We start from the raw sequence: 24853 nt of genomic DNA on the forward strand, positions 1-24853 counted from the left end.
GGCAAGGTGACAGATTTTGTGCTGAACATATACTAGGGTTTTAGACATCCAAGTGTTTTTGCAGGTCTTACTGGATATGTGTGGAGAAGTAGTATAGAGTCTTCTGTGGCTCCAGAGGAAACGGCATTCAACTTGCTGATAAATTGCCGCCAGTGATGTCAATAACGTAGACGCCAGATTTTGAAAAGGATGAACACATGGAGACACAAAAAAGTCAAAATCTCTGGTTCTGCTGACACACAGTCGTACTTCCTAGACCTGTGAACACACTTTAAAGTGTCAAATTGGTGGAGCGACCCTTTAAGGTATTGCTGCAGTCACCGTTGGAGAGCAAAGTGGTGCCAATTTTAGCGGTTGACAGTGTGAACGCAAAAAAACAAAAAACAAAGAGCCCTTACGAGCGGTGGGGAGGAGAGTGTATCTGTGCATCATTTTCATCACAACTACTGACTACAAGTAGCTACCTCGAGTCTCATTCACATTTAAAGTCAAAATCTAATATTATCATATTGAATGTTAACAAGAAAACACAGCTATTGCTGACTTTGTAAGTATTCAGTGTATTTTGATGTCGTATCTGATTGCTGATTAGCTAGTAGCAGCTGGCTATGGTAGATATGGCAAAGCTACAACAAAATTTGTGGTAGGACTGTTACATGTTTGGTTTTTTTCTCGTTACCCTCAGTGATTCACAGATAAACGTGAATATTGTATTGGACTCATGACAGTACGATGTTTCACATAACTGAGCTTCCACGATGAGAGCATTGTTGACTCGGATGACAAGGACACGCCAGAGTGCAGCACATCATGACGCCAGAGGGGATGATGGTAGTGTCCGAGGAAGTGGAGGCAGAGGCCATGGACGTGGGAGTGAAAACGGTAAAGAAGCAGCTCTACATACGTTGGGCAGATCTTAAAGCTCAAAGGACTGCATCAACAGTTATCAAAAGTAGAACCTTACCGGTGCTGTTTTTTCTGATAAACACTGCCTACAACTAAATCACTTGTGTTGTACAGTATTTTGACCAGGCATGTAACTTCGAAACACAAGTTCCCTTATCAGAGTCACCTTTTTGTACACCCTTTGTAAAGCTTAGATCTGCACTGCAGCTATCAGCCTAAACATGCCCCATCTGAAGTGGGTGCAAAACTTTTCAAATCATTTTGGGATGTCAGGGATTCCGGACATCTGATGTTGTCTTTTTTTTAATGTTTTAAAACAAGTCCCCATTTGCTGCAGTTGTTTAAGAAATGGCTGTTTTGCAATAAAGCTCCAGAACTGTTTTGTGGACAATGAAACATCATCTGACTTTCCATCTGCGGAGGGGGTGAGTGAATAAGACTGCATTTTCACTTTTGGGTTAAACTTTTTCTTTAATGTTATTCCAAAAGCTATGGTTTAATGATGCACTTGATAGTGTGTTGACTATAGAAAAACATCTATGATGTGAACTGTTGAGCCATATGTCACTGTCCCAAACCAATGTATGGTCTCTTTTGGCACTTAAATTAACATAAATGACAATAAACTGCTTTATTCAGACAGTCTCAGATAGCATGACAGGTACAAACCCCTGTCTCTGCTCATCACTTTCACACCATCACATGAAATAACGTAAATCACATATCATAAACAGTCGGGTCTGAACTAACTCAGGAACACCGGTCAGCAAATGAACGATACAAAAAGAAATGAAAAACCTAGTTAGATGACGGTCCAAAAAGTGTCTCATGGCCAAGTTAGGAGCCATAATTGGCTTCGTCGAAAGCTTTCCGGGCTCTCTTCAGCTCCTCGTTCATGGTCAGCAGGTCCTTGACTCTGGCGAACTTCCTGGGATCCTTACGAATCAGGAACACGATATCCTCCACCTGCACGCGACCCTGTCGTCCGATAGACATGGCTTTGTGGGTCATTTCCGTGATAAACTCGATCACCAGGTCCTCAAGAATATCCACAGACTCTGTATACGGGTTCTGGTCGTCTCCAAACCCGTACATCATGCACCGGAGCTCCTTGGAGAAAAGCCTCTTTCTCTTGCCGTGTCCGACGTCCACCCCGCTGGACCCGTCCTCCACCTCCTCATCGAAGCCAGGCTCGTCCTCCTCATCCGCCATTCTGCTGAAAACACACGAAAACGTAGTTTAATGTGCGAGCATTACAAACCTCTTAACGCCGAGCAGTAACACGTGTTAACTTTACATTAACTCGTTCCAAAGCTGAGTTGAATACAACACAGAATTCCGCGTAAAAGCTTACACTGTAGTTCTGGGAAGCGTCACTGCAACAGTCCGCGCTCGTCTGGCGTCTGTGTTGACTTCCGCTTCTGTTTCCGCGACTGCGGAAGTGGAAAAAAAGGCTTGCTTTAGAAAATAGTGCCCCCTATGGTTGTTATCCTTCAACTTCGTTACCTCCCCGAGTGATGTGACGATAGCTTATACAAAAAAGCTTACACGTTATTCAGCCGTATGGCCAACACAACTGACGGTAGGTCTCTCAAAAAACTAATTTTCTCAGTCGTTTTGTCAGCTGCGGGAGAAGACGGTAGCATTACACTGTAAATTAGCTGTCGGTAGCCAAGTCAGCGTGTGTTATCTCGATTAACTCACATTGTCATTTCATATGTTCTGCGCATATTATGGTTTGTGAACGCTTCGGTACCGAGCGCTGACAACCTAGACAGAAAAGTCGGAATATTTTAAGTCACACGACTTCCTGATGGGCTGTGTTGATGCCGAAATAAAAAGTGGTTAACGCTGATTCGATCAAGGTCTTAGGTTAGAATGCATGTGACTTGTAGATTAGAACTAAACAAGACCATTGCTAATGTATTGATTGATCAATGGAGTTCAGTATGAGGGGGTCGCCATACGAGAATGACACCGAATGCACCGTCTACTTTGGTCACCAGTTGCAGCTTAACGGAGCGCTGCGTTACTTTCTGAGGCAATGAGTAACTGCTAAACGCTTTTTTAATTTTGTACAAAGTCAGTTAAATTATTTTAGAAATATAATGCATATTTAGCTACATTGCTAGTGAATGTAAACTACTGTAATGGGTTATAGCGGTATTTAACCCAGAAAAAACAAGTGGATCTGTCAAAGTTAGCCAAAGAACCATCTGGTAAGTGCCGCTGTTCCCTCAAATGACGTTACCAGTGAGCTCATCGCCTAATATTAACCAAGTCTGTCTAATTAGTAATAGAAAACTACTTGACTCAGTTTAGTAATTTGTCAGGTCACTGCCGTTGACATTTGGTAGATTTCTTATCAGTGGTGTAACCGCTAACGTTAGCTGACGTGGTATAACAGCTAGCAGATGGTGGTTGTCAAACTTGAGCTAAAGCTAACGTTGCCAGCAAGGTAACATAGCAGCAGGCTTATTTACAACTCTAACAACCTGTTATATACGTGTTCATTTGTAAAATAAATAAATAATACAAAAAATAAATGAATAAACAAATACATGAAAATAATAATATTAATAACTGTGCACAGATGCAGTCAAATCCTACCCTTGTCTTCTCTCCCCCCAGCTTTCTCTCTGTCCACTCGGGGTCTCAGGAAGGGGTGCAGATGCAGGTTGGAGATGAGCTCTCCACAGTAGCTGTGTTCTCTGGACCTGTGATCCTGGCAGCCCTATATGGCGTGCCCTGTCCAGTTCATTTGCAGGGGGATTCGCACTGTTGGACTAGTTCTCCTTTACTACGTCTTCTCTATAGGCATCACCTTCTATAACAAATGGCTTATGAAGGTAAGTGAAAGAGTTCATACTACTGGTTATGCAGCAACAACACTATTTCTACAGCGGACTTGCATGGTTTTATTTGGGATTATTAATTAATCAGGGCTGAATTTCTTGTTGGAAAATCCATATAGTGCTGTATGTATCTATGTCAATACAAATACATAGTTGTCACAAATTGTAGTTTAATGCACACATTTTTTAAAGGTAACTTTTATTTTACGCACTCCTGTTTCTTCTCATCGTCTCTTTTTCTCTCATATTAAATCTCTATAGTTTGATATTTTTATTCTAGTGCAAGCCAGCTACAGCCTACCAAATTCCCCTCGGGGGGGGAAACATTATTTTGTGTGAGGCAGTGTTTAGATGGGTGGTTCATGGCAAAGTAACATTCACAGGAATGCCTATTCAAGGTTTCCTTTCAGAGCATTTGATTGTAACAATATGGTCAGTGTTATTCTCTGTCTCTGTCTGTCAGAGGTTTTAATGTTGTGGCTGATCACCGTATATTTCAAGTTCATATCAAGTTTCACATAATTTTTCATTTCACATTATATCTTCTGAAAATATTCTTGACCAAAAAAACTCTCTTCTTTTAATGTTTTCAATATTAATAATATTTGTGTAATGCTGTATACTGTGATACCATTAAATCATGATATTTTCTGAGATGCTTAACGTACCCTGAAAATCTCATTCTGTTGCAAACCTAGCTTGATGGCCCTGACTGTTTCTCTCGCAGGGCTTCCACTATCCCCTCTTCATGACTTTAGTCCACCTCACCGCCAACTTCTGCCTTTCGGCTCTGACGCGACGGGCCATGCAGTGTTGGACAGGCAAACCCCGTGTCATACTGAGCTGGAAAGATTACCTCTATAAAGTGGCTCCAACAGGTGAGATTCTAGTGGTCTTGTGTCTTTAAAGCTTGCGGGACAGTAGACAGAGAAGAGATAATTAGAAAAAGAGGCTGATAGTCAGCTCTTATCATGTTCACTGACTAGGACTGAACACATGCTCACTGACTAAAGTCCATATTGATACTAACAGTAAATCACACCTATTCTTCATTTTTTATGCGATCAGCCACTTTCTGTAACATCAATATACTCCATGCAGTTCTCCAGTTTAAAGCCTACAGTTACTATTCACTGTTATTCAGTTAACTATCAAAGATTACAGAGGATTTTCACTTTTGGTATAGCCCACCCCCTTATTCATAATCAAACTGCATGATTGCTGGGTGAACATTTGATTTATTGTAAACTGTTTGTCTTCTAAAAGTCTTAAATTCTGTGTCTCTCTTGCCCAGCCTTAGCAACAGCATTGGATATTGGACTTTCCAACTGGAGCTTCCTTTTCATCACTATTAGCTTGTAAGTATGATTATATGAACTAACAAACTTCAGTTTATGAGTACTGTATTTACAACAGTTAACAGTTACTGCCTAATTCCATCTATCATGTGTCTCTCATGTGTCATTTAAGGTATACCATGACCAAGTCAACAGCAGTGCTCTTTATCCTCTTTTTCTCCCTGGTCTTTAAACTTGAGGAGCCGGTGAGTGGCCAAACCAATCCAATTTTTACAGTAGAAGGAAAGAAACAATCCTATCATTGCTGAACAATACAATGGTAACAATCTGGTTAATGTTGCCTTGTTTTACTGACATTTTTGGAGATTGAGAAAGTCCAATAATCATACAGTCTCTATGTGCATGTAAGAACAAATGCTTTTGCTTTGTTGTATGGGTTTTACAGTCATGTAAATAAAAGAAAAGAAAATTCAGCATCTTTGAAGAAATGCTAATTTTTTGCATACACAGCTTCAATTATTTTCTCTTGCTGTCTCTTCTGTCCCTTTTTGAGCAGAATCCATTCCTGATCCTGGTGGTCCTGCTGATCTCTTGTGGTCTGTTTATGTTTACATTTGAGTCAACCCAGTTTAACCTGGAGGGCTTCATCATGGTGCTCCTGGCGTCCTTCATAGGGGGGATCCGCTGGACCCTCACCCAGGTCCTCATGCAGAAAGCAGAGCTTGGTCAGTATTCAGTCACTTATGTGCAGCAGTCTTGTTGTACTTGCTTTGCTAGTGAGCATTTTAGCCACATAATCACCAAAAAAATGCTCACTTTCTTCCTCTGCAACCTTTTCTCCAGGCCTTCAGAACCCAGTAGACGCCATATACCATCTCCAACCTCTCATGTTCCTTGGCCTCTTTCCCCTCTTCCTGTATAACGAAGGTGAGTATAGCCGTTGTTCATCATCCTCACTCATCTCTTGTCACGACAGTAAACTTAACTCTTTAGACCTGTGTATGGTATTTCAGGTTTGTGCAAGATGTTATAGACCCTCTGCACAGACCAATTGTAATTTTCCCACTTCCAGTTGTGAAGTTTAACCTTACAAACGCTTGTATCCAACTATTAATAATGACACTCTGAGTATATCATACTACTATTTTCACTTTTTCTCAGTCTTTCCAATGTATACTCCAAATGCACTCAGCTAAACCACTGATGGTTGAAGCAGTGCAGTCAAATCCTGGAATATCAATAGACATGTCCTGTAAGTGACCCATGGAAACATCATTGTAGATTCTCCTCTGTATCTGTCATGTTTCCAGGACTGAGCCTCAGCACCTCAGATAAGTTATTCCGGGTGACGGAGCTCTCACCTCTCCTGTATTCACTCCTCACACTGGGTATTGGCGGCTCCCTGGCCTTTGGTTTGGGCTTCTCAGAGTTCCTGCTAGTCTCCCGCACCTCCAGCCTCACTTTATCCATATCAGGGATCTTTAAGGTACCTTGTATTTCTGTAGTATGACTTTATTTTTGAATCATTTAGTCTAATGGCTGAGTTTGTTATGTTTGTTTGCTCCCTATGCTGTACTAGAATTTTATGACTGAAAAAATCAGCAGCTCTGCTATTACTAAGGATCTGAACACATTTAGACTGCCTGCATTTGTCCTTTATCCAACAACTTCTGTTGTCTGCCGTGTAAAGAGCATCATATCTTTGTAAAGCCTCACTGGGTGCAGTAATCTGGTCTTGTTCAGACCTTTCTAACACACCCTTCTTGCGTTCCTTTTATTGTCTTGTTTTCCTGCAGGAGGTGTGTACTCTGCTTTTGGCAGCATCTCTGATGGGAGACAAAATGAGCGCACTTAATTGGCTGGGATTCGCTGTGTGTGTGTGTGGCATTGCATTACATGTGGGACTCAAGACATATTATTCAAAAAGTAAGTGTTTGTTTCATTGTTATACTGTGGAAATATGGATTGGCAATAACATAAAGAGTCAATCAAACAACCATCTTTCAGATTATATATTGAATATTCTGCTTTGAAAAATCATTTGTGTCTGATATTGTTTTTTCACTAAAAGAAAAAAAAAAAAATACATCTGTTCTGTCTCCATTCTTGAAAAGTCAAGAATGTGAAAGTATTTGTCATTTCAGAAGTTGAAAAAACAATGTCACATTTTGCACGTAATGTACCTTAATGGAATTTCAAACTTAGATGTGATACTAACTTGGATATGATACAATATCTCGAAAATGCTGTATCTTGGTATTGTTATACCACAGGAAAAAAATTACATTTAGGGCATAACATTTACATTTTTTATTCAAATATAACAAGGTGTTTTTGTTTTTTTTTTACTGTTTTTTACCGTACAAGTAAGGCTGAAACTTCAGGGAACATTAAACAACATTTTGGAGTGGTGAGGGATTTACGGAAGTGGAGAGAATGTTGACAATGTCAATTTTGTGATCTTTTCCCTTAGATAAAGGCCCATCTTTAAGGCAGCTCAACAGTAAAAGTCCGGAGCTTGAGTTGCCTTTACTGCAGCAGAACGGAGACCACAGAGACGACTTGGCAGCTGATGAATACAATGATGAAGATGAGGAACAAGAAATCACTCTCCATTGATATCACTAGATTTGGACCAATACTATTCATACCTTTAAACTCCAGCTCCCATCAGGTGGTTTGAACAGTCATGTCAAAGCTTTAGAGCACATGTTTAGGACACACTGCCACAAAAAGAGGGAACAGCCTCTTCAGTGCTTTTCCTCCACTGATCATCTCGTCAGGCCAGAGCCTCACTATCAGCTGTACGTTAGCTGTGGACTTGACACAAGTTATGATCTTTTGCCTTAGGGGAACTTAAAAAATGTAGCCAATGCATCCAACTGTCAACAAAGTATGATGTATGGAGAGAGAGGGTGTTAACAGCTTTAAAGGATACACTTTGAAATGTAGTGGGTCATTTTTCTTTGCTTGTATAAGTGTCTGTTTTAGGAAAAATCTACTAGGATTTGAAGTGTCCTGCTATCCCGGTAATACAGAGTGGTAAACGCGTTAACCTAACGTCAGATTAAGTATGTAGCCTGATTCCTCAGAGAGGGACATCGTTAACTTAATTTGTGTAAAAACAAGATAATAGTAGATGTATGATACACTTCCTCAGATAACTATATTTGCAGATGGCTTGACTGTTCCTCTTTATGGGCTGAGTTAACAGTGATGTCTGTAGGGCTGCAACATTCAATTATGACAATAAATCTGCCGATTCTTATTTAATTGCAGAATTGTTTGGTGTAAAGATGCCCTTTGCTGTTTCCTATAGCCTTTGGTGTGTTTTGTCCAACCAACTGTCCAGAAGTTCAGGTGCTGCCACATAACACAAAGAAACACGCAAATCTGAAAGCTCGGATTGGGGGAATGTGTGGTATTTTTTTAATTGATTTTAAAAAAATAAGTTGCTGACTGATTTTCTGCCAGTCGACTGATCAATGAATGGACTGTTTCCGTACCTTTCTGCGCCTTTTGAATTTAAATGTTTAGGCCTCAAATGTGACTACCAAATAAAACCCTGTGAGTCCGAGCCCTCAATAGAAATCATTGAGACACAGCACTATTGCAGATGTCAGAATGATGCCCTCAGAATGTGAATGTCAATTTATCCATGAAATTATATCTTGTTATTGGAACATGTCCCAGTATGGTAGAACATTTTTTTTGTAAATCAAAGTTTCATCAAACTCTGGCTGAACATGTTGCATTAATTTAAACTAAGTAACGAGCTGCAGGGTTAACTGAATCTTTAACCAATGGTCACAGTTCCAGTCACTGTTTGAAGACATGTAAAATGACCTACCTTAATGTGCCTTGCTAACATCAAAGTAGTCAGGAAGACGACTTTAAAGAGCTAATTTTAAAAATCATAATTGATGATTTAGTCCGTTTAGGTAGCTGAAGTACCTGAGTTTAAAGCCATTTAAGAGGTAAACCTTTTTGAATGTTTGTTGCCATGATTTACTGTAAAATGCAGCATTGTCGTAATGTGCTGAGAATAAAGTAAAACATTTGTGATAACTGACATGTGAAGCACACTTTGTAATGTTATACATATTTACTTTTTTTGACGTAAAGCAACATCATGTAGAAGTTGGCATTTTGTGCGATTTGAACACAACTTTCTCATATACAAATCCCAGGTCTGTAGCAACTCAGACGGAATGTAGGGGCTAACTACAAACAAAACTCGTAACGATGTTATGTGTTGAAAACCTGTATTTTGAAGTTAACATGTAATGCTGTGATCCTGCCCTCTAACAGAATTTACAATGAAGTGCAGAAACAAGTCATGGGGTGGTGGAGTGGCTGAGAAGGAGACACCATTTACCCTATTATAAGACACTGTGCCATCAAAATGATTGTGAAGCTGTTATTTTGATTTTAAAAAGTTACTATAAAGGGGCTCTGTGTAGTAATATGTAGCAATGTACATGGAATAATCCTGTTTTTGGCCATATGTGAGTTGATTGTAATGTGAGGTTAAAAATGAGACCTTCCCCAAAGTAACTTTATGCTTGTTCTGGAGTGTCTCATCTCAGTTCCCTCTCCGCTCTTCTAACGTTAGCAACAGTTGGTAATGTTTGTTTAGAAAACAACCAATTTCCCGCTCAACACAGTTCCGCCGAGCCCCTTTAAGTTAGATTTTTGTGCATTTTAACCTCATTATATTCGAATTTCTAAGAAAAAATTCAGCTGTCAAGATGAGCATATTACAAATACTGAATTCAACTTTAGTTAATCATGTTTGATTTGTTGGAGATGAGATTCTCAGTCAGCCTAACAATAAATGTATCACTAATTATGTTTGAATACCATTCAAAATGTTTGTATAATTTAAATTAAATTGCATAATAGCAGATGATAACAGGCATAACAGATAACAATTGGCCAACAGAGCAAAGGTCAAAAGTGTGAGTGCAGAGTGTCCAGCATCTTACGCTCTCACTCTGAGGAAACATGATATTCTGTTTACATGATACTCCAATGAGTGAGCAAGAGCTTAGTTTGTGACCAAATATGTTGGGGCCAATCTGTCCAGTGTGTAAATGGAAGAGTATTTGAGATGATATCTTGGCACATACCTCTTTGTTTTGGAACTGCTGAAGCTTTTTGACTTTCAAACATTTTTTACATTTTGCAATGCTATGTTTATCCATGTTTCTATCTACCTCACCATGTTTAGTTTATGGACATCTATTGAAAGAGAGATGATTCTCTGAATACAGTCCTTCGATCCTCCCATCCAAGGCTCCCTCCACATCACTTCAGTAAAGCCCCTTGTTTTACATATCATATTCTGTTCATAAATGGCCTCATTTGATCCTGAAGGTACTGAAAAAAAAAAAAGAATCAGAGAAGGTCATAAACACATTGTTTGCAGTTTTAGTATATGAGATATTGCAAAAATATCCTTATCGTTATTTAGTATTAATTCATGTCAAAACATAACAGGGTTTATTGTCAACTACTATTTTAACTTTGGTAACTAACCACTAAGCCCAACAACCGTAATACATTCTTTAGCAAATTATATATATATATATATATGTATATGTATATATATATATATATATATATATATATATATATATATATATATATATATGTATTTATGTATTTATGTATGTATGTATGTATGTATGTATGTATGTATTTATGTATGTGTGTGTGTGTGTGTGTGTGTGTGTGTGTGTGTGTGGGTGTGTGTGTGTGTTGAATGTGCAAAAACAGAACTACAGATAGGGCCACAATTGTAGTTCTGTTGTAATTCTTAAAAATGCCAGCTTGTTAATGGTAAATAATGTAGGAAATGTAGTTATGTATATATTAATAAAGCAGACATTTTGACTTGACAAAGCAGGTAAAACACAGGTGGGACAAATAATGTTATGGCTCCAGTTTATTCAGTGTCCCACTATGTCAAAGGAGCACTGCGTTCCTGGACTGGAACATTAGATTACATTGATTAAGTTTACCCATCAGCCATGATGTCAATATGGGCTATCATTGTAGTAATTGAGTTTATTTAGAGTCAACTTGATTAAGTGAATTATTGCAGGTTGCACATTTCTCTGGAAACCTGCTCTAATCCACTCTACTACTTGAGTACTCTAGCTAAAAACTCTTCCAATACTAAATATATTGTGTTATCAGACAGTGTACATTTATAAATGTAAGTTGATGCCTCTGACTCACACATGGTCTCTGTGCTGTTATCATACAGCCATGCTTCTGCTGACTTCAATGAAGTTGCAACTTTTTAATAACGAACCCTGCACCTGCCCAGCCCAGTCATGGAGTTTAGCCTCAGAGTATGGTCTGGTTCCAACACAGCTGTTTGGAAATCAAGTAGACAGTTATTTCTGGGGGAAAAGTGCTAACACTTCACTGTCAACTTTAAACTGATGTAAAATGATCAAAGTCAACCCCGGTCTGTTGTTGGCTCTAATCCCGTCACCCTGGAGGAGGTGGCAGAGGACAGGATGCTGGCAATCATGCCTCTGGGACAAAAATATAAACTCCTGCGCGGCAGGTATAGCGGCGCGTTCCGTCCGTCACTGTTGCACTTATACTGGCCTAGTTTACGCCGTGGAGGACTTTATAAGTTCACCGCAGTGCCACGCCCAGGCCAGAGCAGCAGGAGGGCTTTACTTCTCGGGTTTCAGGCGGAGGAGCTCAGACACAACCTGATGAGAGGAGCAGCTCTCACAGCTTAGCGGAACAGGCGCGTGTTGACATCCCACCTCTGGAATGCTGTGAGGAGTGTGTGAAGGAATAACGAGGACCCATCGAACAGCCAGGTAAGACCTCACCTGGCGAACAAAGTTGCCGTATCACTCTGGATAACTGGTTTAGTTTCCGGCCCTCACTGTGTGCTCTCAGGTAAATGACGCCAAAGCATTTAGCTAACATTAGATGTTTCGGGTCTAGTTGCCGTCCATTGTTCGAAACTGTTGTAAAGCCGACGAAGTTCAACTGCTGCTTGTTTGCGAAATGTATACATATTAAAAATAATTCGCAGTATATAACAATGATAATTAGTTATAATCTTTCCATAATACCGTTAAAATACCCCGCATATTACACGTTGTAGTTAACCATTAGCAACAGAGTGATGTACGCAGTTATTAAAGGTGCACTATGCAGTCCTGAGGAGAATATTTTCATCAGAAGAGAAAGGTCTTCATTGACTGAGATTTTTAAGCAAACTAAACAAGCTCAATGAACAAACTGTCTTTCTATTCATGACTGAATAAAATAAACCGACCTAAGGAACAACACAATGTCTTACTGCTTTACTTTGTTTGTACTTGGCGGACCCTGCCACCTTTATAGCTTCAATCAGTGTTCTGGGACCTTATTTTCCTCTGAGAATGCTTTGTTTATCCACTTACAGAAAAGATTGTTCCAAGTTCGTATTTTTACCTCATATCTTAATATGTGAATATTAAAATTCTGAGTTAGAAAACTTCACAGTGCCCCTTTAAATCACTGTGTTGTATTGCTAACCTGCCTTTAGCTGCTTATGGATGTTAATCACTTTGTAGTGGGTGTCTGCAGGACATCACTTTTGTGCTACTCAAAAGTCTGTATAAAATATGACATTGCCTTATGTAAAAACAAAACAGAGATGCTGATGTCAGCTGTATTGACCACACTCACAACAGCCCTGGCCATCAAAAACTGTCCAATTTTGTGCACATTCTGGCCACCTGGGTATGTAAAAGGTCATGTGAGTTCAAACTAGATTATGATATTGTCTTATATTTCCAGTTGAAGTCACTCCAAGGGCAATAAAGCCATAATGACAATACTTGATCACTTCAATTTCAGTTTAGTGTCTTTAGTGTCCAGATTAAAAAATGTCAGAAAATAAAAGTAGGGCCCGACCTATAGTCCTACTTGACTTTGGGGGTCAGTGCCAATACTAATATGAGGGAGTAAACAGTTCTGATGTTCATATATTGGCTGATATTCACACTTTTTTTTTTTTGCAATAATCCCTCATATGTGGGTGTCAACCACTTGTGACACAGATATGCAAGGAAGGCAGGATATTTCACAGTTCAACAATAAACATTATTGTTCAAGAGGACACCAGTGCACTGAAACAATCAAATTAACTGGGAATTTGATCATTCTTCACAATAATATTCCTAATATTGAAAGCTGATAAAATCTTCCAGCAGATATATCCTTCAAGCTGTAAATAAAAGTACAATGTATAGTATGTATTGAAGATAAAACAGACTCTTTCCAAACACACACATCTCTAATTGTTTGTCACATTAACAGCAACCTAATAGTCTGTTAAGTTAACTGTAGATTAATGTCAAATATGTATACTCAGGTGAGTTTATACAAAACATTCAGGTGACTCAAAACGTTGTAAAACTGGCAGAGGCTGCTAACTCCAAAGTGATGCTTGTTTTCTTTATTTTTTTTCTTTTGCTTATGTAACCTCTCAAGATTTCCACCACGATTTCATAACAATACTTATCTTTTCCTCTCTGTCTGTCAGGCAGATAGAGTGGTATGCACAACATACGGCTCAAGTTTAAACTCCGGCTTGGCAACATATAGGCAAGCAAGTACATGTGAAACGTGAGAAACAAAAAAAGGGCAATATAGTCACGTCACATACTGCACACTGTGGCTGTATATCAGTCGGTCTGAAATGCCTTCAGGCAGTCAGGTTCTCTTCAGCTCTCTTCAGGGGTGGCCTGTCGATTTATGAGGTAAATCTAAAATGCAAGTCGAAAGCTCAGACAGGAACTCCTGAATATATGAATTTAAAGCAAAACATCTAGCATTCGACTGATAGCCCAGATTTAATTTTGTCTTTAAAAAAAATCAAACTTGAATAAATTATTATATATAGTGCCATGACATGAAAGTGTTTTTCATGTTGTCTTTAAAGCTGTCAAATGTTGTATTTCATATCACCTGTCCTTGATTGTCCCTTAAATATTTAATTATTATTGTTTTGATTTAAAATGGCCTTTAAAACAATGAAACAGAATGGTTTTTACAAGCAGGAAATGATTTTCATGAAATTTTACATCCGACAGACAGGAAACTGCATATAAACTATACAAAATTTGTATACCGCCATGACCCTAGTTCTGTTCTCCCACCGTCAGTGGTCTGAACTCCTTGTATGATAACTGAACTACCAGACAGTTAACTGTAGCATTGTTCCGTCTGCATTTTTTTGAACAATGTTCTCATTCATCAAGAACAAATGTCAGAGTTTTTGCCCTTGTTTTCTAAAGAACAACTGCCTGCACAGTTTACAGTAGTTGTATTACTCATTTTACGGTGGTTTTCCTGTGTATTTCAAATTTATGGAGCACATGTTGCTGTATCTTGTTGGAGCCAGGCCTCTGAAATACAAAAATCAGCTGTCATTTAACCTTTTTATTCATGACAATCTTGCAGATAATCTTTTGAGAGAACATTGCACAAAACATTTTATTCTGCAGTATTTGCACACTTTGTGTACTGTTAAATGTTGGCCCTCTCACACTGAGGCATGTTAGTTTTATGGCCACTTAAAGTGCTGCGTGTTTGTTAATATTACAGCCCTGTGTATGTCATTAGCTGTGTGAAGTTTGAGGGTCTGTAATGGGGACATGCAAGGAAGCACCTGTGATCTGAGTCAGCCATAAAAGAGTTCCCATGGGAAAAGGTGGCGGGTTACATTTCGTGTTGCCAGTTTATTTTTATTTTTACCAAAATGACATCTTGGAAATGATTTTAAGTGCAAACTGTGATTCTTTCAAAAAAGTCAGTTAATCTGCTGATTATTTACTTGATCATTTATTTTATAAGTATATGTATTTGTCAGCATAACACAAAAAAGAAGAAGGATGTGAATATTCAGAGCATTGTTTTCTGTTTCTAGGCTCAACTCATGACTCCTTACCTCCTTTCTTCACCATCATCTTTCTGGCTAATGCTGTGTTTCCTGCTCAGTGTCCTCTTGTTGTCCCCAGGGGTCCATGGCCAAGGTAGAGTGTCTTCCATGACTATTCTAACTATCTGATTACTACTAACAAGAGAGTATGTGACCTGCACAGCAAGTTCAGAAAGTTTATTGTTAAGTCATCTCACAAATGAACTGTATAGATAAGATAAATTGTAATATAGCATTGTAATAGCGTTATTCTTTTTGTAAAGAGGCAAACTGCTAGCAATGCTAGCTTAGCAACCTAAATGTCCTGACATATAACACAATTGGATGATTTTATGTATTTTAATACCAGCATCCACATTTTGTGTGTATATTTTTAACCCTAGTATTTTCGTCATTGTTTTTTATTATGTGGTTTCCATTGACTCATCACAACAGACATTATTGCACTTATATTGCACTTTGGCTGTGTTGACTGTTGACAGAAACACTCCTTATTTACTATATTATGCTCCATATTTACCTGCTATTTTATTGGAGTGTCAGAATTCTTATGAGTTCTTTACCTACAATATTTTCCCTAAGAAAAGTCAACAATTAGATGATAATAGTAGAGTCAATGGCATTAAGCCTTCACTTCTCTCTGCTAACAATCAATGCAAATGTATGCATTTTGTAAAAAATGCAAAAATTGCAGTTGTGTGATGATGATGCAAAATTATGAATAAGTTTCATACCCAACTTTGATTGAACTGTTGTGTGTCCATTGTATTGGGGGAATGAATGAGTGACGAGTGTTGAAGAGGCTATTTAGGACAAGCACATTTCAAGCTTAAACAATTGGCTTCATGCAAGAAATGCTGGTACGGATACTTGTGGCAATTTTCTTGTACACATATTTAGAATTTTCTGTCATACCAGTAATAATCAGAGTTTTAACATGATGCCAAAATAATGCGATATAAAATATATATCCAAAATGAACCCACTGCAAAATAAATATTCTGTTTATGGACCATCATCATTGTCGTTTGCAAATTCGGCCTTGTTTTTGACTTTGAACTTTGCTGTTTTTAGTATATATATTTTACTGCTACGCTAGGCATGCTTTTATAGAATTTTCCAATCTCCTAGTGTTCTTTCCTGGATACTTTATCCTACATTTCATAAAAGAAACAATCTGCAAGACTCAAAGGGCTTATTATTTCAGCACTGAACAAAAAATGATGGCCATGACCAGCTGCTCTTACCACATAAATCAGGGAATACAACACAACTACTACTCTTGTCTGAATGTATGCCTGCTTATGTGGAAAAGTTGTTTTTGTTAGTGGGTCTGTTGGACCTTGACCTCAGTCTCTCTAAATCCCCGATCCCCCAATCTGATCCTCTGTCAGGCACCCAAGAAGATGAGGACCCTCCAGAGGCCCCTGGCCCAAATATACAGACATACACACATACATATATATACATACATGTTGTCAGGATCTGTTGAGTGCTGAGGGTCATATGTCGACTGAAGCAATGAAGACAAAGTTCTGTGATTCATGCTGGTCATGTCTTCTTTGCTTCCGTTTTCTCCCTCCCCATTCATCTTCGTCTCCATGTTTTACCCTGCCACATACTACATACAAAACCCTGACACACTGTAACTCTGTGACGTTCCTCTGACATGACCTTTAACCCTCCAGTCCCTGACCAGCGTCCTGTTCCTGTTTCTATACCAGACAAGAAGACAGGGCATGCTTTGATGGATGAAGAGGCAGCTGTAGAGCGGGATGGATGGAGGGTGGGAGGATAGAGACATGAAAGACAGTGCTTGTTGGGAAATCCCTGCTGGAAATTATGTAGATGAAGTAGAAACAAGACATGGATTTTATTTTTGGAGAAGGAAGTTAGAGTTTTGAGAACGGGAAGAATGAAGACAGTTTCACAGCATGTTTCTTTGATCTTTGAAAAGCCGTGCAACTGTCACTTTCTCTTCTCTCTCAACTCAAATCCTTGACAAATCCTCATGCACACACATACATTTTAATTTTTGTCTCTGTGAATCTCAAGGTCGTCTTAAGCTGACAGTCCTGTCTGAGGACAGACTGCAGATGAAATGGAAGGAGGCTGATGGACCTGTTCAGGGCTACAAGGTTCGAGTGAGACCCATCTCAGGTGAGACTTCCCTGCACGTGTCCAAGTGTTGAAATCAATCACCTGAGTATCTACAATAAGTAGGTTTCATAAGATATATGATACTTTGGAGTTGTGCAAGCAATTATTCTATACATTTGAAGAAGCAAGCAATGTTTGGTCAGCAGGGGTGTAACAGTGCTGGGTTCCATCTGAGATAGTTAACATTTAGCGGTCAGTGAACATACTCTCACCAGGTCTCAGGGTTTGACTGTTTTGATCATCACGCACCCAAAAATCTGTCAAGTGAGGCTTAAAATTTGTATTGGTCGCACTGCTGCGCCTGATATTAAGGTTGGATTAAACACCAACTAGTTGTGTAGACAGTTACATTTGACCAAATGTATTCATGTTAACCATCATTAATCATTTGTAGCTGAATTATGTTTTATTTGGTGCACCTTAATTTTGGGGTGGTAGACCTGAATGAAAATGTAAGGTGCACCAGTGCAACAGATGTAACAATGCTAGTCTGAAGCCCTGCTCTCTCGTAGTTCATATTTTTATTTAGGTCTGGTAAAAAACAAATGTAGATATGATGTAAATGTCAAGTGCTTCAGTGATGTCTTTGGTCCTGTCAGCTTTCTCGTGAAGAGGTGAAGCAGCAGAGAGAAGCTGTTGTACTGTTTTGTTTTTTTAGCGTGTTCATTGTCTTTCCACTCACAATCAGTGGACAAAAAACATAGACACAACTGCTCTGATCCACCGATATTTACAGACGTATTATATGTTGCAGAGCAGATCATGAAAATCTCTTGGACTTGTGGTAATCACAGACTGTGCGTTTCACTGCAAGTCGGAAGTCTGAATTTTTGAGTATAACCGACTTACAATCCAATTTGCTCGGAAAAACAAGGACACTCACTGCAACAGGTGTTGTCACAAACATCCACAGCAGCTGATTTCTGTCTTAAAGAAAGACAGGATGAGTAGACTCCTAACCCATACTGTCAAAGACTTCTATTAAGGGGGTAAAAATAAGAGGTAGAAAGTAATTGTTTACTATGCCCACCGCCATACCGCTGTGATAGAATCTTTGTATATGTTGGGGAACTCAAGCTACACAGATCTTGCCCGAGTCACCGACCTGGAATTCCGACTTCGATGGCTGTTCCATTGCACTTTTCCGTGTCAGAGGTAGTTTTTTGTTTTGTTTTTTTGTTTTTGTTTTTTTCCAGAATTCTGTGTACAATGCATTATTATGCATTGTGCATTATTATTTCAGGGATGTAGCTGAAAACCCATTTAAAAAAACCCACTGACTTCAAGGGAAGTGTAAAAATGCCTGCTTATTTCTGTGTTTTAGGACTCTCTCTGCAGCACATCGTCAGTTACGTTCACTTCTTTGTCTTGATTCGTTGTGTATTCGTCTGCTTTTAATATTTAATGGTGGCTGGAAAAAAGCTTTTTGGTGCATTACTCCCACTTACTAGGTTGAAGTGTTGATCAGAATGGTTATAACCTGGCCCACTGACAGACTGTATGCTTTTGCCATAACGTGACAGTAAGACGTATTCTTATGTAAGGCTGCATGCACCGAACCATGACGTCTGTATCATGATGGTCACGTGTGAACCATGCCTATCCATCCAACATCCACAACAATACACAACCTCATTAATGCGCTTTGGGGTTGAATAGGAATAAAATGGGCAAGTTAGTGCTGGCAAAAAATTAATCAACTAATATTTTGCAGACTTTTTTTCTATTTAGTATGTACTGGGTCTGCAAAGGTATGCCAGGAAGCCACTCGGAGGCTTGGAAATTAGTGCTTATGCTGAGTACGTAAAACAAAGCACTTAGTCATGTCAAAAGTTACCAGTTTGGGGCATACCACTGCATATTTTGAAAGGAGAATAAATCATGAATTGGTTTACATCCACGATATTCCCACAGATCCAGTGGGCATGCCATACACTCTTGTCGCCTAAAAAAGTGAGACCAAAAAATCAGAGTATATTTGTTGTTATATGATATGATATGTTGTGTATGGGTTTGGTGAGTCACGTAAATAGTAATGATTGTTCGTCCGCATGCGCACCGGGGGGCATAGACACAGAATCACGGTGATGACATCTATATATGGGAGTCACCGGTGAACAGGTGTAGGGAATCGGGATCACGGAGGCACACAGTTTTTCAACTGTTGTGTGTGTGTTCGTCCGAGATATTTTCTGTTATATCGTGACGTTAGTCTTTTTGGTTTTCCATCATATTGACATGTTGGTTTCAGTTTAGTCACTCAACATCACGTCATGGCAGACCTCATCTTTTTGCACAACAACGCATTGGAAACGACCTCAAATTCCCTCAAGTGGCAATGTTGTGGATAGATTGCCACTACATATTGTATGGTCAGATATATTGTATACCATGACAACTTAACTCTCAAATTTCCCAGCAGTAGAGCAAATCCCTGCTAGGTTCCCAAATCAAATAGTGTATTGAATTGCTTGGTGGGTTATGAGTAGACTCACAGGCCTGTACACACCTGGGTGCAGTGGGTGGTATTTTTTCTTTGATTGTCTGATTCAGTGCAACTAGTCATATGATAACAAGAAGGTGGAGGCTGTTTTTATTAATGCTCTGAACACTCATGTTATTGCAAATTACATTTCAGTCAAAGGCCTTTAGTCTGGACAAGGCAGCAGTGCAGTGGCACAGCTTAAATGAGCTTTAATTTTATAAACAACTGTCACATGAATAAAGAGGGAATTTGGGATGCAGTCTGTCAAGGACATTTTGATACTGGACACAGTGTTAGAGGCAGAGCCCCTTTCATTCCTATGAAAGCTGCTCAGTGGCGTTTTGAAGCCAGAAAAATTTAATTTCACTTTTATGACAATACCTGTATTGCAGATTGAGGCAGCTAACTTCTGTTGTAGCCCCTGGCTAACAATGGGTCTGTTGTTGTTTTCTCATCTGCTACAACTGTTTACAGTGCTTTCATGACATGAAATATGACCTCAGTGACGTACAACGTGAACTTCAGAAAAAAATCACAAACGGGCTTCCTTGCCTGTGGGAAGGGGGTCAATATGCGATTTTTAGCGGTTGTACCTACGTTTAAAAAAAACCTGTGCAGACCTGCAAATTTTGGTGGAAAAGCCGTATTTGATACGAGCTTGTGACTTAAAAGCTCAATGGTATTTGTAAGGTTTAAGAATCAAGATTAATCTGTCATAATGCTACACAATATTGTATAAGGACATTTCCATCATAATTCCCTAAACTACTCACAGACGCGCGTGCACACACACACGCGCGCACACACAAAACTGTACAGGCTATAGTCTGGTATGGCAGTGGATATTTCTGTGTCTTTTGCCAGATTGTCAGCAAGATGACTGTGGCTGGGTGGTTGTTGTCTTTCAACATCCTTTGGGCTCAGTGAAGGCATCTCACTGCACCCGATATCACTGGTGGATTTTAAAGGTTTTCAATAGTTTTATGTTGTATACATTCAACCTAGTTGAATAAATTTCACCCTTACAGAACAGGCTTAGACAGCTCAGCAGCTCTTTTAGTTCATGGTGGAGACAGGATTACTTTCCAAAGGAAGTAGACAGTATGCATTTACTTTATTTATTCCTAGAAATGTGTCACTCCTTTTTGTGAATTTTGAGTCTTAGAAAAAGATTCCCCTTTTAGAGATTTGATAATCATGAGCACTGATTTGTCAGGCAAATTCTTTGGCCGTGTCTGATATCACTTCCTATCTTCTATATTCTGCACAACATTTCCATTCCTCCATTTTATATGAGACTCAGCCTTGTGTGTCTTTGCCTTTGGCTCAGGCAGCAACAAAGAACATAAGGAAAGAAAAAAAGGTTGCATTGCAACTTAAGAAAATGCTGCCTGACTTGCTGTATTTCCCTTTAAAAGGCACGATAACCTTACATGTTATGGAGGAACCTGTCTACTATTATTATTCCAGGGTTAGGGATATGATATCTGCATTAAAATGTCTTAAAATGTCTAGAACTTTGTTATTTCAATTGTTGTGGTATGTACTTCATACTTCAATCATTGGACATTGTCAGTGTGCTGTGCTGTGTTGTCTTGTCTGTCCTGCTTTATGAGCTCATTAAGAAAAGTTCCTACCAGTGTTTGTTGTAATGGAAACCAGTTCTCCAGTGTATTCCAATCCAATATAGTTCTCATGCAGTCATTGCTCAAACAAGTTCTCATCTTTTCCAGAGGTGCCACAGCCAGAGCTGATGTTGACCACCACTCGGGGCCGGGCGACGGTGGCTGGACTGGACTCCAGTCAGGAATACACCCTCCAAGTCCTTGTGCTCAATGGGACTACAGAGAAACTTCTGGCAAAGAGACGATTTACCAGTAAGAAACGCAGTGAAGGGAATGGGAGAAATTAGAAAGGTTAGATGAGAAGGAAGAGGAAATTCGAGATGGAGGGATGTCGTTGAGTAATAAGGGAACAAGTTATCTTCAAGAGCTTATGAAAGGCTGATTTCCCTAAAATGAAACGTATCAGTCAGTATGGCATGAAGTGCAGAAAACAACAAAAATCCTTTCCTTTCTGTGAAATGTATCAGTCAGTATGGCATGAAGCGCAGAAAAGAACAAAAATCCTTTCCTCTCTGTATGTATATACCCTTGATAGCAGACTCGGCTATGTCAGACCGTGATGGTAACTCTAAGTGGCAGTGCTTAATGTACTGTGAGGCAGGAAAAAGTAAGACGCTGTTTTGTGCAGTGAGCAAGAATGACAGACAGACAACAGAAACATGAAGCACTGGAAAGAAGTAGACATGGAATGAGAAAGAGGTTTGAGGTAGGTTGTTCATGTGAACGAGCAAGAGGGACTGCATATTGATATAGGCCATCTGGTATCTCTTCTGTCTTATCCGCGAGGGTCGCAGGGATGTTGCCTTTTTTTTTTATCCCTCTTTTTCAAGGGGTCACAGGGATCCCTGGAGCCAATCCCACTTAATCTGGTACCATTATTTTAGTTTATCTAATATCCATCAATTTTTATTCTGATTAAGTGGAATCCAAACACAAGCTATTGTCATTAGTCCACAGTTCTCTGTGGGAATAAACACAACAGGGGACATAGAACTCCACAGGCATGATATGATGTACAACACTGATGAGAGACAAAAAAAATATTTCATCGATCCTGCTGTTGGCTCTGTTGATACTGTTAGATAACGTTGGCAAGACAGCAAAGTCATAATATCGGAAGTCTTTTTTTTACATTTTTTACATTCTTACACTTTGTTGGACTTTGCAGTGTTTCCTCCAAGCCCCCAGCCCATCTTACCAAGTAGATGTACAAGCACAGACACACAGAATTAGTGGGTATAAATTCTACTCAAGCCAGATTACAGGCTGAATGTGGGTTGCGTTTGAACTGCCTGTGTATACTTACATGAGCTAAGTGTGTTCCTGAGTTGTAAATCTGCCCACTAACACTTGTTTCTCTGTGGCTCACAAAGGCAACTTCACCAGCAGAATGACACAGTCAGTAATGTCTTTTCTACCCACACTATGTGTACTGTATTTAAGTAGGCATAGATTGAAGAGAGAAGAGTATTTCTGCCTGGGTTAACTCTGCCAATTTTAAACTTGTGTTAGCATGTCTTGGGGAATACTTCTGCATTAGCGAGAAAAAGTTGTAAAAAGTACTTCGTGGCTTTAGAGGATGGTGCATGTAATCTAAAAAATCACCTCCAGTCTTTTCAGCACAGTCCTTTTATTCATGTCTTGCCATTTGACAGCCAGCCAGCTTTACCTAAGAAGTTCCAGGCCCCTATCTAAATGAATGAGGAGAGAGCCATAGCCTCTCTACTGCAGGTATAGAATCACAAGTCAAATCTGATTAAAAGTGCTGAAAAAGCTTAGTGACAAAATAAGGTTTAAAGTGTTTTAAAACACACAAGTTATACCTCAACTACATATGGTCACTGTTTCCCAGCACTGGTTTAAGTGCACTGAAACAAATGTAACTTAAATGTGTAATGTTTGAATAACCTCACATTTCTTAATCCTGTTTATTAATATATTTAAATGCCTATAAGAAGTCTGTCTGCTACCGCACCAAATTGCTTGAAACTGTCGAAAAATCTATGTGCTTCTGTCAGTGCAAACAACTAGAGGATGATGTGTTTCCAGGTTAGGATCGATTTGCTTCGAGTTTTGAAAAGCAGTCCATTAGTATAGCAATACACTCCTATACCATTGCTGAACTCATTGTGGACAGTTTTAAAACAATTGCTCAAAATCGATAAAGCACAACCGAAGATATTGCCTATTTTATTCAAAGCATTCTTCTTCCTTTTCAAAACTTGGTGTCTTCATTTACACACAATGCAATTTTGACACTGAGCGAAATCACTGGAGGCATCTTAACAGACTTCATGCAGCTACCTCTGGAGTCTTCGTTTTTTACATACGTATGCAGAAGTACTCCCCCAAGTAAAAACATAGTTAACATTTAAAAGCCATTAAAAACAGTCATATCTGAGGAGAAAACAGTAGTGTGGGGACATTTTGATGAAGCATCACCTGTTTTGGAGGATTAGGCTCTGTGTAGGAAGTGGCACATTTTTTTTGCACTCTTATTGTCCCTCAGGTTATGTCAGACATATCTGTCTCGAGCTCCACCACTGTTACTTCCCTTGACTGTGACGGTCAATCTAATCACAACTCTCCGTCTGTCGATTCCCACTTTTACTTTTAACATTTTGTTGTCACACTCTTATTGATACTCTCTCAGGGCTCCTTTTGGGTTGGATTATATGTGGATTTAGCCTGTGGGTGCTTGCAAACAGCACTAGTGATAATAGGTTACTGTGTCGAGTTGGGCATGTCCAGGCAGATCTGAAAAACTTGTCAACTTGGAGATTACTAACACCGGCTGTCAAGTTGGAATGATGGCAGTCTGGGAATTCCTTCCTGATGTGTCTTCGCCTTTCCCATCTGCGTTAACCCCTTCTGGGCGTAGTGCTTACCAGCCAGTGAGAGAGGGTTGCTATGTTGTGGAAATTGTTACTCATTCAGAAATTTCACCCTCAATTAGCTTTTGACCTTGTCTGTTAACTCCAGGCAAGGATTTACCTACAGCTGGAGATGTGATATAACATACAGCAAACATGCTCGATCTTCACCCCAAGCATGTTCAGTTTTGTCTCTCTGATCTCAAACAGACCTTTAACTGAATCCAGTCTGCAAATAGATGTTCTCCAAATAATCCGCAGTCCAGTTATGGTGTTCAGCCTTTTCCCAGTTTATTATTTATTTAACATTTGAATGATGGCACACATGGACAAGTTACAGTCAGTGTGTGTGACAAAGAGGCACTAAGCTAAGTCTAGCTATTGTTTCCTCTCAGTTCATGTCAACCTTTGTGAAACTGACACCACAATGCAGTGAACGAAAACTGTATTCCCTGCAGTTTGCCTTTTTATGCTTATTGGTGTTCTTCAGTTAGACAGGTATTATGATGTATCATGAAACCTATGCATGTTATTTAGAGGTGTAATTTCATAGGGTGACGCAACCCCCCTTTGTCGCTCCGTTAGTGTGCTATTTTGTGTCTCTTCTCTTCTGGCTGAGACATCCCCCTGAAAAGCATTCTACGAATGAGCCTACACCTCCCAGTATGAAAATACCATTTG

At 39.4% G+C, this 24853-nt stretch overlaps 3 protein-coding genes across 5 annotated transcripts in view; 2 read left to right on the forward strand and 1 right to left on the reverse strand.

Annotated features, from left to right (window-relative positions):
* Window positions 1–1357: 1357 nt before the first annotated feature.
* On the reverse strand, window positions 1358–3598 carry taf13 (TATA-box binding protein associated factor 13). Of its 2 annotated transcripts, none has more exons than XM_037102750.1 (3): window positions 3517–3598; window positions 2261–2339; window positions 1358–2122 (listed from the first exon to the last, which is right to left on the reverse strand). In XM_037102750.1, the coding sequence occupies exon 3, from the start codon at window positions 2116–2118 to the stop codon at window positions 1744–1746; it is 375 nt and encodes a 124-aa protein (XP_036958645.1). In that variant the 5' UTR covers window positions 2119–2122; window positions 2261–2339; window positions 3517–3598; the 3' UTR covers window positions 1358–1743. The 2 variants fall into 2 exon arrangements, with proteins under 2 accessions (XP_036958645.1, XP_036958646.1); XM_037102751.1 differs by having other exon boundaries at window positions 1358–2119; window positions 3517–3594.
* On the forward strand, window positions 2348–9131 carry slc35c2 (solute carrier family 35 member C2). Of its 2 annotated transcripts, none has more exons than XM_037102738.1 (10): window positions 2348–2488; window positions 3538–3755; window positions 4489–4639; window positions 5056–5119; window positions 5232–5304; window positions 5616–5784; window positions 5903–5986; window positions 6370–6545; window positions 6856–6985; window positions 7533–9131. In XM_037102738.1, exons 2-10 carry the CDS (start codon window positions 3645–3647, stop codon window positions 7676–7678), a joined length of 1104 nt encoding a protein of 367 aa, XP_036958633.1. In that variant the 5' UTR covers window positions 2348–2488; window positions 3538–3644; the 3' UTR covers window positions 7679–9131. The 2 variants fall into 2 exon arrangements, with proteins under 2 accessions (XP_036958633.1, XP_036958634.1); XM_037102739.1 differs by lacking the exon at window positions 2348–2488 and adding an exon at window positions 2546–3125.
* A 2340-nt stretch (window positions 9132–11471) lies between these two features.
* LOC119022152 (collagen alpha-1(XX) chain) overlaps window positions 11472–24853 on the forward strand; it is a 39830-nt gene continuing 26448 nt past the window's right edge. Inside the window, exons 1-4 of the mRNA XM_037102735.1 lie at window positions 11472–11910; window positions 15018–15123; window positions 17085–17189; window positions 21408–21551. Coding sequence (XP_036958630.1) covers window positions 15027–15123; window positions 17085–17189; window positions 21408–21551 — 346 coding nt within the window. The 5' untranslated portion in view covers window positions 11472–11910; window positions 15018–15026. The remainder of the gene's footprint in view (window positions 11911–15017; window positions 15124–17084; window positions 17190–21407; window positions 21552–24853) is intronic.

This window comes from Acanthopagrus latus, chromosome 7 (assembly GCF_904848185.1).
Source record: "Acanthopagrus latus isolate v.2019 chromosome 7, fAcaLat1.1, whole genome shotgun sequence".
Lineage (NCBI taxonomy): Eukaryota > Metazoa > Chordata > Actinopteri > Spariformes > Sparidae > Acanthopagrus > Acanthopagrus latus.

Coding starts and splice junctions, on each gene's coding strand:
- taf13 (XM_037102750.1), bottom strand. CDS start 2,118: ATGGCGGATGAGGAGGACGAGCCTGGCTTCGATGAGGAGGTGGAGGAC.
- slc35c2 (XM_037102738.1), top strand. CDS start 3,645: ATGGCGTGCCCTGTCCAGTTCATTTGCAGGGGGATTCGCACTGTTGGA. Junction 4,640..5,055: donor CTATAAAGTGGCTCCAACAG/GTGAGATTCTAG, acceptor TCTCTTGCCCAG/CCTTAGCAACAGCATTGGAT. Junction 6,546..6,855: donor CCATATCAGGGATCTTTAAG/GTACCTTGTATT, acceptor GTTTTCCTGCAG/GAGGTGTGTACTCTGCTTTT.